Below are 14,936 nucleotides of genomic sequence, written 5' to 3'. Positions count from 1 at the left end.
AATAATTACAATTGGGACCAAATAGAAATAATCCAAGTTAGGCTAGCTATACCACTAGGAGGAAACAATCCCTCCCAACAAAACAAAAACACAACAACAAACACAACAACGACAGAAAAGAAAGCCATTATCGTTTCCTCAATCTAATAACACCCTGTCTATCCTCCTCAACTAGCTGCAACAGCTCGGCATCTAGCTCCCCTGGCCCAAGCACTTCCTCACCCGATCCAGGCGCCTTCCTGGACAGCCAATTTGCAACATGATTGAGCTCCCTATAAACATGAATAACCGAGCAAGTGATTTCCGATCCTTCGAAGAAGAACATGACGATTAAAGACTCTATTGTAGTGAATAGTGATGGAAATCGGTCAAGATGTATTGGGCTAAGTCAGCGAGATCAAGAATCTAGACTTGGAGCATCTCCAATACCAAACTCAAAAAATCTCTACTGGTCTTATCAATAGCAGAGCTAGGAAATTTTCTTCAAGGAGACATATTTTAGTTATAATAAATAGTAAAAAAGAAAATATCATGATCGATAGTTGATTATCAACTTACGTTATCAGCCTCTCTCCAAATCACATAACTTATTTTGTTATAAGTAAATTGTTCAAAAAGTTATGCGGTGTTCAAACCAGTAGTCCTTATAACACTCTCAGTGAATTCCCTACGACTTGTGAAGTGTTTTAATTACAATCTCAATTTAATACGGAGTATAAATGATTATTCAGAGCTATATAACAAATGACATAGATATTTTGCCATGTCGAGGGTCGTGTGGTGGGGGTGCAGACAGGGGGCCCGCACCGGCCCCCCACCACCAAGGGGCCCACTTCTTAAAAAGGTTCAAGTCAAATTATATATTATTATATATTATCATAAAGATAGCTCTTCAGACGTATAATGTCCACCAGCTCAATTGGTAAGCTCCGAGTCACACACACGTCATGTTTTATTTTTTTTATTTCTTTTGTGGCTTGGTTAAGAGTAATATCGATGAATCACCCTTTATTTTTTGCTCCGTTACACTTTTTTCATAACTATTGTATTATCTAATGTGATATTAAGCAATAGAAATCTTAATTTTTTTTTTATAAAATTCCAACAATTATTATGTATATATATATATATATGTTAAGATCCAACATTTTATGACAATTTAGAATTTCATTACATTAAATGTAGTTATAAGTATAATTTAAGATAGAGTAAAAAAATATTCTTCGTTCGCAAATCTCTTATAAAAATGATGTCAAATAATAGATTTTTTTCCTACAACTATTTTCTTTAAAATGCATTTGGATTCATCTACAGTTTTCATCTCTTGGTTCAAATCAAATATTGTTGAGTTGGTCATTTAGAGATGTCCCAACATGACACTCTAAGAATCGAGTGTCCTCTTGAGATATCTTTATTTAACTACCTCCACGTTATCTTAGAGATTTCAATTAAGCATTTTATTGGAAAAGGGTTTTAAGAAGAAAAAAATTTCTTACAATCCTATGTGGTGCTCCATGTGTTGTAAGATTGAGTAAATTAAAGATTGAGTATTACATTGGAGATGCCCTCATGGACATATATGCAAAGAGAAAGTAATAATAAAGGGATATTTGATATTGAGAAATATAAAAAATTCAACAAAAAAGGGAAAGAGATTAAAAAATTGAGACAGAGAAAGTAATAATTTAGGTTTCTTCTTTTGCCAGAGACGAGATGAGACAGAGAGAGGAGTCCATGAGAGTTGAGAGTTGAGACGAGAGAGAGAGGAATCCAGGAGATGATTTCGGAAGATGAGAGAGATGGATCTAGGTTAATGAGGGTGTCTTCAATAGAAATTTATTTATACCAAGGATAAAAACCTTAATCTAAGGGTTTGGTAATATGACAATCGGTCACAGCTTCAAAACCGAGACCAGACCAACAACTATAATCAGGTGGTCCGGGTATGGCCCTATCGGGTTTTGGGCGGTCACGGGTGTCTCCAGACTCGAACGAACACCGAAAGGTTCACTGTCAACGGGTTTTTTTTCCCAGCCCTAGTTGGGTACTGGTGGTGGTTGTACGGCGAAGAGAGAAGAAGTGCTCATCCAAAAGTTTTAGAATGTCAAATTAGAGAGTCCGCATTTCCGATGAAGTTACTTGTGTATCTCCTACTAGGAACTAGGAAGGCAATGAAATAAATCTATAAACACGACTAATAAAAAAAATAAGCAACGACTTTTCTTCATCGATTGAAAGGAGAAGAAAATGAAGACCAAAACAGACTATTTGTAGCTCACGACTGCCCTTAACTTGTGAGAATAGTCCCACATAGGAAGAGAACGATCTAGCAACTAATAGTATAAAGTATATGTCATTTCCACGCATTACCAATTGGTTTTGAGTTAGATGACCACAAACTTAATATGGTATCAGAGCTACGCCTATCACGTGTTCTACGTCATCTGAAAAGAAAAAACACATTTTACACTAAAAAACGTTGTTAAATGACCACGAACTTAACATTGCTAACGTGACGGAGTCCTATTTAGACTTAAACAAATAAGTCAATCTTTATATTATTATTATTATTATATGCCCTATCAGGTAATGGATAGGTGAGAACCCTAATAACCTTATTAGGGGCCTCTAGGGTACCCTAAGGGCATTAAGGCCATTCAGCCAATATCATTCTTGTTAGGGCTGTGCTTTCATTGATTTTGTCATTATGGGGGTGGCCTAGAAACGTGGCACTTCAAGTGAAAAATGAAACGGAGCGCCTTTATAACTTGGGAAATTTTAATTAAACTGAGCCTTTTTGTTGTATACACACATGTAAGGTCATTTTGGTTCAACTCACATGTCTGAGTGGTAGATGGAAACGGTAACTATCAAAATTTCTATGAAAACTACCCGTATAGTATAGCCTCCCTTCATGCGTCCACCATTCTCTGGTGCAGTGGTTGGACACTCCCTCTTAAGTTCATATGTTTGTTTAGCTTCATGACTTATAAGCCGGGTTCAGTTAAGCATCTAATATTTTTCAAGTCCGCCATAGTTCTTAGGGCACTGTTACAAACCCGGACCAGCGATTTCGGTGATTTTGTTCATTGGACTAAATTATGATTCACAAATCACAAGTATGTTAGATGCATCTAATATCTAATAACACCGATCTACATTTGTATTCAAGATCTTTACAAGTCATATTCAGCAAAAAAGAAAGATATCTGCAAATGAGAGTACAAGATGCATAAAGTTCAAAATGAGGCTTTCTAACCCACAAGATATCTTTAATTTTATAACACTCTCTATGTATTAATGATTCGAAAGTATGATTAGATGCATGTTTAGCATGTAGAATCACTAATTATGACATCCATCTCGAGCCAGCAACTTCACTTTAATCAGCCTGCCCCTTGGTAGATGTGTTCGGCTGCCAAAAGGAAAACAAAATTAGGCCTCAAAGAGTAACATGATTAGTCTTGATTCGAGTAGAAACATATATTCTTATGTTTTTATGGGAACCGTAAGAAGATAGCAATGTCACTTTGTTGACGCATAAGTATTTTCTACGATGTTGTTGTAATTTGTCCATTTGAAATATCGAAAAGTCACCAATCGCACAATAAATATAAACAAATAAATACATACAAATAAATAAATACAAATAAAAATTGAAATATATATGTAGACGATATCATGTGGGTAAGATACCTTTTCTCGGATAATAGAGTAGAAACTAATAAGTAGAAACTAATACAAATTAATAATAGATTGAGATAAACTCTTTTCTTTTAATTAATTCTTGTGTATACAATAGGAGATGTTCTTCCCCTTATATAATTACAAAAGTTACATATATAGAATATATTATATAACGTATTTAGTATATCCCATATATCATATATATCATATATTCAATATATATCCCATATTAAGAGAATATATTCTATATTATGTATATATGATATATTGAGAGAATATATCCTATATTCAACACTCCCCCTCAAGATGGAGCATAGATGTCAATCATGCCCAACTTGTCAATCGCTTTGTTAAATATTCGTCCGCAAACTCCTTTTGTAAGAATATCTGCAAGTTGATCTTCTGATTTTACGAATGGAAGACATATGAACCCTTTGTCAATATTTTCTCTGATAAAGAACCGATCCACTTCAACATGTTTCATACGGTCATGTTGAATTGGATTATGTGCAATCATAATTGCCGCTTTATTGTCACAGTGCAGATCCATTGCTTTCACAAGCTTAAATCCAAGATCCTTCAATATATTTCGTATCCATAGTAATTCACACACCCCTTGAGCCACACCCCGTAACTCAGATTCTGCACTTGATTTAGCAACAACTTTTTGCTTCTTAGCTCTAAATGTTACCATATTCCCACATACAAACGTAAAATATCCAGAGGTTGACCTCCTGTCTGTTATATCTCCTGCCCAATCTGCATCGGTGTATCCCATTACTTCCATATCACCACCTTTCCGGAATAAGAGACCTTTTCCCGGAGATTTCTTCAACTACCTTAGTATTCAAAAGACTGCCTTCATATGTTCTTCACTTGGATTATGCATGAATTGACTCACGACGCTAATGGAATGTGCAATATCCGGTCTAGTATGAGAAAGGTAAATTAGTCTCCCCACTAAGCGTTGGTACCTTCCTTTGTCACATGGAACTTCATCTGAAAATATTCCCAAGTGATGATTTGCTTCAATCGGTGTATCTACCGGTTTGCAATCAAGCATCTCAGTTTCAACAAGAAGATCTAATATATACTTTCGTTGGGACATGAAAATACCTTGACTTGATCTTGCAACTTCAATGCCTAAGAAGTATTTTAACTGCCCCAAATCCTTCATCTCAAATTCCTGCGACAAATAGTTTTTCAGAGCCTCCATTTCCACTGAGTCATTTCCAGTAACAACCATATCATCAACATAAACAATAAGAGCAGTAAGTTTGCCTAACTTTTGTTTTATAAACAAAGTATGATCAGAATTACTTTGTTTACCAAATGCCTTCATGCTCTTTGTAAATCGTCCAAACCAAGCTCGTGGTGACTGTTTTAACCCGTACAATGCCTTCTTTAATTTGCATACTTTTCCTACTTCAGAATTCGTGACTCCAGGTGGTAACTCCATGTATACTTCTTCTTCTAAGTCTCCATTGAGAAATGCATTCTTCACGTCAAACTGTTGTAATGGCCAACCTTGATTGGCTGCAAGAGAAATGAGTACACAAATAGTGTTTATCTTTGCCACCGGGGCGATGGTCTCCTCATAATCCACACCATACGTCTGGGTATACCCTTTGGCAACAAGTCTGGCTTTGTACCTGTCAACACTTCCATCTGGATTCGTCTTTACTGTAAAGATCCAACGACACCCAACAATACGATATCCGTGGGGTTTATCAACAAGTTCCCAAGTGGAATTCTTCTGTAATGCATTCATCTCTTCATTCATAGCTTTCTTCCATCGTGGATCTGATAATGCTTCCTGCAAATTACTAGGAATAAATACAGAGGATAATTGATTCATGGTGCATGTAAATGACTTAGACAACCTATTGGTGGACACATAATCAGAAATTGGGTATTTGGCTTTAGAATTAATATCTGGTTCATAAGTAAATTTTGGAATACCTTTAGTAGATCTTTCTGAACGTCTAGGTTGAACATCATTAACAGTGATAGGATCAAGTAATACCTGAGGTTCGACATTCGGAGGCATGTCTTCGGTAGATGGTGTTAGAAAGTTGGAGTCACAGGCAACTTCTACTATTTCAGCTTGATCTCCCCCTGTTGTCTGATCCTCTCCATTCTCATTAAATTCATCTTCACTACCCTGATCCCCCCCTGTAATCTGATCTGGTTCACTCCCCTTTCCATCATCACCTAGATTACTAGGCCTATTGAAATTACTTGTCAAATCCTCTAGTTCCTGAAATATATCCCCAATAATGGGGAACTTTCCTTCACTATCATTTTGTTTCTCCCCCTGAAGGGAAGATCCCATAAAATATGCATCTAATTCTCGAAACGAAACATCTAATGAGATATATACTTTCCCCTCCTCAGGGTCATAACAACGATAACCCTTTTGAAAATCAGCATATCCAAGAAACACACACTTTCGAGCACAATGATCTAATTTTCCTCGTTGATGTTTAGGTATATGAACAAAGACAACACACCCAAAAACACGTGGTTCTAGGTTTGGCATTGCAGGGATGGTGATAAGGTCATAGAGTTTTTTGAAAGGGGTCTGAAATTCAATGACCCTAGATGGTGTGCGGTTTATCACATAGGCAGCAGATTTTAACGCCTCTCCCCAATAATTTAATGGCATATTCATTCCGAAAAGAGACGCACGAACAACTTCTAACAGTTGTTTATTCATTCGTTCAGCTAACCCATTTTGTTGTGGGGTATAAGCGTTAGAAGTTTGATGTCGAATGCCATTATTTATCAGGAACTTCGCCATGTCATTACTAGTAAATTCTCCTCCGTTATCAGATTGATACACTTGTATCCTCCTTTGGAATTGGGTCAAAACCATCTGAAAAAATATTTTAAATACTTCAAAGACTTCACTTTTATGAGTGAGTAGCGATACCCACGTCATACGAGTACACTCATCGATAAAAGTCACAAAGTAACGAGCTCCAGACAAAGAAGGAATACGTGCAGGACCACATACATCACACTGAATAATACTAAAAGGTTCTGAACTTTTATTGAAACTTGGAGAATATGTAATACGGTGACTTTTAGCAAGTTCACAAATATCACACTTAAATTCTGAAACACTACACTTCGAAAATAACGATGAATTTAATTTCTGAAGATATCCGAAGGAGAGATGACCCAATCGCCGATGCCATAACCAAACATTAACTTTTGCTTCTTCAATTCCTCCAACTTTATTCACCTGATGAATCCTCTGCTCTCCACTACTAGAGGTCCAAATAGTAGAGAATGCCCTTTCTAACACCACAACCAAGAACCTGCCGCGTCACTATGTCCTGAAAAATACAGAATTGAGGCCAAAACGTCACAGTACATGCAAGTGCAGCAGTGATCCTACTGACTGATAGGATATTATACTCTAGCGCGGGAACAATGAGGACAGAGTTTAATGTCAGATTTTCAGATATGTCAGTGGAACCTTCCCCAATTACAGGAGAGGAACCACCATTAGCTGTGTATATAGAGGTTTGGGTTGAAGGTATAATGGATGATAATATGCTAGTGTCATTTACCATGTGATCTGATGCACCAGTATCAATTAACCAAGTATTATTCAAAGAATTTACAGATAAAACACTACCTTTAATTTTCATACCTGACTGGGCAACATTCACTGATGGAGGAATTATAGCAGAATCCTTCTTCGCAGATATGTTTTTCCTAGGTCGCTTTGTAAAATCCCACCATTCCGGATACCCAATGACTTCATAACACTTCTGTTTTGTGTGTCCCTTCTCTCCACAGTGGGTACACTTAAGATCAAGGCGTAAGGGTCTAGCCTCTTTGTGAGAATTCCAGGAACCTTGAGGTTGTCCCTTTTTATAGTTGACTGCCATAACTGAAGACTCAGTTACAAGTGTTTGGGTTCCCATCACCTGTTTGTGAACTGACACCCTTCGTATTGTCTGATAAGACTGTTCCAAAGTAAGTGGAGGGTCTTTTCGAAGAATCTCACCACGCACCTGATCATACATACTATCTAATCCAGAAAGGAACATGTGAACTCTAAGACGTCCTACATATTGTTGTAAGATGGCGATAGACTCAGCACTTTTTCCTTTCACATTGTTGCGTTGGTCAATTTCTTGAAAAATTGCTGCTAATTCATCATAATAGGTCGCAATAGATCGACCACCTTGTTTTGTTGAGAAACACTTCCTATGTAACTCAAAGATTTGAGTTTCATCAGATGTGTCTGTATACATAGCTTCAAGAGAGTCCCAAACTTCTTTCGCAGTTTCCAAACAAACATACCTGTTCATTAGTGTTGTGGACATTGAGTCACACAACCATCCCTTCACCTTATCATTCTCCGAGTACCAATTTTCATATTCTTCACTTCCTTCTGCAGGTTTCGCTTTAGTGCCACTAATATACCCCCACATCTTCCGACCATTAATACGCATCTTCATGACCTTTGACCAAAGGGTGTAATTATTCTCATTCAGGGTATTACCTAATGGAAAGGGTGCATCGATGTGGTTATGAACAACGTGAGGGTTTGATAGTACCATTGTTGCATCATCATTGGAACCCATTGAGCTTTCAATTTTAAGATTCGCAGCGGAATTCAATTCAATTCAATTCGAAATAACCAGGTTCAATTACCGAACCTGCTCTCGATACCAAGTAGAAACTAATAAGTAGAAACTAATACAAATTAATAATAGATTGAGATAAACTCTTTTCTTTTAATTAATTCTTGTGTATACAATAGGAGATGTTCTTCCCCTTATATAATTACAAAAGTTACATATATAGAATATATTATATAACGTATTTAGTATATCCCATATATCCCATATATCATATATATCATATATTCAATATATATCCCATATTAATAGAATATATTCTATATTATGTATATATGATATATTGAGAGAATATATCCTATATTCAACAAATAGAACTATTGTCATTGTTAATTTGTTATTCATACACAACGCTATATAATATCTTTGAGGATCTATACAATACGTATAATTACTACTAAAATAACTTTATTTTTCTCCCTGTAAATTACAAAGTATAAACCGTATATATCATCAGTAGAATTTATTAACAGTAAGATTTAGACTCTAGTCTCTACCATTATACCATTATCACTCGAATATGGTTAATTTCCCGAGGAACCACATCATAACATACCAAGAACAATCCATTATATTGCCTCCTAAACTTGGAGAAACATGATTATTTGAGCTACACAACTAGTATAATGGATATTTGGTCAACATATTTATGTTTGACCAATGAGTTAATATTGAGCACTCAAATTGGTCTTATGGAACAGGTCCCATTGCTAGTCTTCAAAGCCTTCGATCTATATTTTTGTTTGTGAGTAAGCACTTAAGTGATTAAAATATAGGAACAAGTTCCTTTTATTTTGTAACAAAAGCTGATTAGTTCCACGTTTACTTTTAGCTAGGTTGATTTCCAATGCCCCAAATCATTCAGTGGTGGATAATATTGACATAAATTCTAAAATTCTAGAGGTCTCGGCCGGGTTCGATTACTAGAGGAGGTAGATCTCATAGTTTATTGAACTTGGATTAGTAAGGTATAAGTAATGTAATTGGGTTTAGGGCATAGTTTAGTTGAGCTTTCCCGTCCTTGTAAGAGTTTGAATTAGGCGGTTGTCGTGCTTCTCATTTTACCCTCTTACTCTATCTTTCAAGGCATTTATTCTCTTTACCCTCGTTGTCTGAAAGTATCTGCGACAGACAGACGAACTACCATCTGCTGGTGACCTTCAACTTTAGAAAATAATTTAATTTTCTTCCTTCTTCCTTCTTCCGTTCTCTTCAACCACCTGCACGGCTGCACCACAATCATCGTCGTCAACATCTCTCTCTCTCTTTTTAAAACCCCAAATAGGAGAAAAATCTCAATCTAATACTTCGGTTTTTGAAACTATTAAGACAAATCAGTAGATCTTATACTTTGCTTCTTCAAAGACAAAGTAGCAAATCTGCTGCTTCAGTTATGTTAGACGAAGCGACAAACCTATTGATTCATTTTCTTTTGGAAAAAGAAGGAATCACATCTTCAGATCTACTTCGTCTTCTTCATAAAATTAAAAATTAATATTGGGGTTTCTTTCCCAATCTGGGGTATTTCACGCACAGAGATAGGGAGAAAGTGAGAGAGAGAGGGAGAGAAAAAAACAAAGACGAAAAATAGAGACGGAAAGAAAAAAGAGCCAGAGAGAGAAGAAGAGAAAGAGAAAAGAAGAAAAAAATAAGAGTACAATTTTTTTATGTTGAAGGTAACCAACAAATCTAGATAGGTCAAACGTGTCACGACGAAACTTTCTCGGGAGGAGAATAACTCGAAAGGATAGAGAGAGAAATCTTTTAAAAGAAAGGACAAAATAGAAAATAGATATTTCATGTTAAGTTTCGGTAGAAATAAAATTATGGTGTGGAGACTATTGGGGACGCTAGACAAAGCTAGGGGCCAACTAGGCGAGTTGGCTATGTTATGGTGCCCACCTTGGTCATGTTATGGGGCCATTTGCTAAGTAATTCTTAATTTTATGTGAATATATATATATATATGTGTGTGTGTGTGTGTGTGTGTGTATTAAAATAGCTCAGCCGGTTACTTGAGGGATAAGTTTGACCTTCTATTTTTATTGGGAGTTTGACAGATATCACATCCGGCGGCTGGTATAATATTCTTTTCATGTAAATTAAATCAAAATAGAAGGGTATTAGTGTAAATCGAACAAAATCAGTTAGGATATCCCTACGATAATTACTACCCACATATTTCTCTCCCTACTCACGATTTTCTGTCAGGATTTAATTTTTATATGAGTTGGTTATTATCTCTTCCATATTTATTCTCCCTTATCTTCTTTACAGGGTCGTGTGGTGGGGGGTGCGAGCCGTGCGCTCGCACAGGGCCCCCCACCACAAGGGGCCTACTCCTGAGAAGTTCCTAATATAGTACTACAATACGAACATTAGAAATGGAGGTGCAAATCTCCACAATAGACGCATAATAGCTCAACTGGTTAGGCGTGCTGAGGTAGTAGAGTAGCCGTGTAGTCATGGATTTGGCTCCTCACATGGTTTGTAATTTTCAATTTTTTTGACATCGTTTGTTTTTTTTTTTTGTTGAAATACCATAGCATTAATGAAGCAAAGAGTTCTTACAATACATAGAAACTAGAAAATAAGGGATATTATGCCATATTTTAGTATGACTATGCTTCCTCGACCATTTCGCCAGTTTGTCTGCATGGGAGTTTGCTGCCCTTTTAACATGATGAAATTGGATAGCCTCGAACGAACTACATTTATCCTTGATTTTCTTGATGTGAATCTTCGATTGCCATTGGATAGAGTGACGACTGTTGCGGATATGCTGTATCAGGTTTGCGTTGTCACTTTCAATGATAATCGAGCTGTAAAGCTTGTCTGCTGCCCATTCCATCCCTAGGAGGATAGCCTGAGCTTCGCCTTCTTCACTATTCCTGGCTCTAGAGGATTTGATCTGAGCTTCAATGAATTTAGCCCCACTATCATGAGCTATCATGCTGAGACCTACCGTTGAAGTGATGTTGAGAAAGGATGCATCGACATTAATCTTGATGAAATTATTCACCGGCGGCTGCCATTTTTCACTTGTTTTTTCTTTTTTCAGTTTCGGAGTTTTGACCTTGATCGGGTAATGTTGTATCATGTTTATAATTTTTGAAAGGTCGTTGATTTCATGCTGAAAGCAATGGTCACATCGCATTTTCCACAAGATCCACAGGATAGTAGCAAAGTGAATATTGTTACTAGTATAACAGAGGTCAGGCTGTTCTTCCCACGAGAAAATCCATTCTTCGATAGAGGCAATGTTTTCAGTTTTGATGTTATAGTGGAACCAGTTTTTGACATCGTTTGTTCAAGTTTCATGTTTTTAGTCCCTCTTTACTTTAATGTCTGGTATGTGCAAGTTTCATGTTTTTAGTCCCTCTTTACTTTAATGTCTGGTATAGTATATTCATTCCAAATGAAGCATTAAGGTCACTCTTCTCTCAAATCTTTTCTCTTTAGAAATTTATCTACCTCCTTATTTATGTGTAAATTCATAATGTTAGATATTTCACATGATAAGTGAGAAGCTTAATTTTCTCATTGTCTTTTCAATTATTAACAATTGGTAGCTTCATAAAACTATTGTGTTTCATTCTATTCAAAAATTTTGATTCTTCTTCGATTTCTTTTCACGAACGCGTAATAAAAACCTAAGTGTTAAAGACATTTTTTTGTTGATTTAGTGTTAAGACATTATCCTATCACTTAGTTACATTTTTCTTGAATTCCAAAACAATGCTACGTGAAAATTAAACCTTTTTCAAAATTTGGCACCGGGCCCCTAAATTGTCAAGCACGGCCCTGCTTCTTTATTTTCTTTCCAAAATCGACATCATCTTTATCACTCATTGTTTTCTGTCTCTCTGTTTTTTCAAAGAGTTCTTCTTAGGAATTTTGATTTAATTGTCATCTCCGACGTTAGTCAAGAGGGATCTGTCGCATCCGTAAGACGCGGCGGAAACCTAGTATATATATATTAACAAACGCGCATGGGGAAAATGACTTTGGGATACAAAATTTTAAGTGAAAATTATGGATTTTAATTATACAATTTTCTAAGGCAATAATCATACACAACTTTTTTTCCTCATCTCCTTCTACCTCCGACCACCACCACCATCTTTATCTTGTTTCCCTCCTTGTTAATTGAATTTCTCTCTCCTTTTGTCGATATCTCTAAGACTTTTACTCTCTCTATCTCTAAATATATACACACACACGTATATACTCTCACTATTTAGGGAAAGGGAAGGGTTCGTTCAAGGAAGGGGAAGGTTTCGAACGAAGCAGAATGGTTTCAGACAAAACCTATGAGGGTTTCTCTTGAAACCCTTAATACCCTCAAGGAGGGTTTCTGGTGAAAGTCTCGTAAAGGATTTCGCCTGTGTTGAGTCAAATATTGGTGAGCCTATACCAACTTAAGGAGTCAACAGATTAACAGAGGTTACGCGTAAGCAGACCAATCGTCGAAACCATCAGAAGTGGATCCAACGAAACTTTGCCACCTGAGCTCTGACACAGGGGGTCGTCATGATCTCTCTCTGTCTTAGTTGGAGGTGGTGGTGGGAAGAGAGGATGAAGAAATCGATCTAATTCTTTTTAAGGGTCTCCGGAGAGATTTGGAAATTTGTCGATGTTCCTTGCCCATGTGAGGAGTAAAAGTAGTGGTGGGTTGGTGGAAACCCAAAAAATTCCACCTCAAAATTTGAAAGCCCGAAACAATAGTTTTCACCGAGTCAAAACTAGGGAGGAATATGATTTTGCACATTTTAACAGGAAAGGTATGTTCAATTCACCCTTATATCTTTCTAGTGAAATATTATTTTATTTTATTCTCAAATGAAATATCAAGAAAAAAATTATTTTCTTTTGTTTACAATTTCTGGCCATATTATTCTGCCGGACGAAATTTATCATATATAATTATATATATATATTCTAATGTTTAACATGAGTTATATGGGTTGGGCAAAGTGTATGATACAAAATTTTGACAAATTTCTTGGTCTAAGATCGTCTACAAGGACGGCTCGGGTTCAAAGCAACCAAAGCAGTCGCTTTGGGTCCCGACGTAGTCAAAAACTTTATATATCGAATTATGCATGTTATTCTCGAAATAATATTTATTTTTTAAACAAATTATGACATGAATTAAATATAGTTTGGTGGTTCAAGAGCTTAGATTTCGTACAAATTAAAGTTCTAAGAGTCGAATCCACCTCTAAACACTATTAGAATTTTATTTATTTTTTCTAACAAACACTATATAGGCTCCCAAAATTTTATTCTGTTTGGGGTCTCTTACATAATTTGGCCGGCCCTCATCATGTAGGCGTTTGTTCTCAATACTTTGTGGAGATATGCATCTTCAAAGCCCTAATAAAGTGTACTCAGTTTGGTAAGGTGGTATGTATATATGTATTCATTTTGTCTCGATAAAGACCGGACCAACCTATCATTATTTTAGTAGGTTACAGTTTTAACATAACATTATTTAATTAAAGTAATAACTTAATTTACATTCACAATTTCCAACATGCATACAGTAGACATGATCTCTATTACAATCACTATCAATTTCCATAATTCATGCCACCTAAAAGTTAAAACCAATTAAAAAAATTCAACTTTAAAAAGAAATATAGTAGAAAATAATGTTCCTAGCTATACTTAAATAATAGGATTGATGAAAACTCCCCAAAATGCCATATGAGTTTGATGAGAAAGCACTTTCAACTATGAAGTATAGAAAGATTTTTGAGTTAGGTAAATGGGACAAAGAGGTGGGGAATGTTTTGGAAGTTAATTGATGTTCTTAAAAAAATTTAAAATTATCAAAGAGACAACAAGAAGAGGGTCATTGTGTCTCAATAAGTTACTAAGACTAGTAATTGAAAGTCAAAGTTAGGTTAAGAAGAAAGCAAATTATAATGGTGTTTTTTTCTTTAAACTATATGAATAAAGTTGTTTAATTTCTAGGGTAAATTAGCTAGAGAGAAATAAGTTGAGGAGAGAGAAAGGGCCACCACATGTGGCTGGGATAAGAATAATTAATTTATAAGAGCAATGAATGAGATTGAAAATAACATGAGAGGTTGGATTTAGTGTGAGGATTGGGTGATGATTTTCTTGTAGAATGAAGGAGAGAGAGAGATAGAGATGGGAGGGACAAAAGGGTGGTCATATGATGATGGAGAGTAGGTTGGATTTTATACCCTCACATGAAGGCACGAGGGTACCAGTTTTAGCCCCCCCCCCCCCCCCCAGCCCCCCCCCCCCCCCCTTGTAAGACGTTCAAGTTAACCCACTGTGCCACGAAATACTTATGGCCCCCCCCCCCCCCCCCCCCCCCCCCCCCCCCCTTGTAAGACGTTCAAGTTAACCCACTGTGCCACGAAATACTTATGGCCTTATGGGGGTGGGGACGCCATCTAATTACTTCTCAGCTGTCAACACTTGGCCGTTCAGAGTGTAGACATAAACCCCAAAACTTTGGATGTCCTGGATTCGAGTCTCAAACGAGGTGGAATCCATTGTATATTGAACATAGATTATTAAAAATGTAAATAATGTAATAAAGGC

General features: G+C 36.4%; 2 protein-coding genes across 2 annotated transcripts; both read right to left on the bottom strand.

The window, feature by feature from the left end:
• Positions 1–7,602: 7,602 nt before the first annotated feature.
• On the bottom strand, positions 7,603–8,294 carry LOC147539142 (uncharacterized). The gene is made up of 2 exons (XM_086643075.1): positions 7,712–8,294; positions 7,603–7,670 (listed from the first exon to the last, which is right to left on the bottom strand). The coding sequence occupies exons 1-2, from the start codon at positions 8,292–8,294 to the stop codon at positions 7,603–7,605; spliced, it is 651 nt and encodes a 216-aa protein (XP_086499201.1).
• Positions 8,295–10,899: 2,605 nt separating this feature from the next.
• On the bottom strand, positions 10,900–11,451 carry LOC147539141 (uncharacterized). Its single transcript, XM_086643074.1, has one exon. The coding sequence runs from the start codon at positions 11,449–11,451 to the stop codon at positions 10,900–10,902; it is 552 nt and encodes a 183-aa protein (XP_086499200.1).
• Positions 11,452–14,936: the final 3,485 nt, after the last annotated feature.

This window comes from Eschscholzia californica, unplaced genomic scaffold, assembly GCF_041429995.1.
Source record: "Eschscholzia californica isolate CP2 unplaced genomic scaffold, dmEscCali1.0.p SCAF_5, whole genome shotgun sequence".
Lineage (NCBI taxonomy): Eukaryota > Viridiplantae > Streptophyta > Magnoliopsida > Ranunculales > Papaveraceae > Eschscholzia > Eschscholzia californica.
Note: the sequence above shows the minus strand (reverse complement) of the source record. Positions and strands in the feature narration are given on the sequence as shown.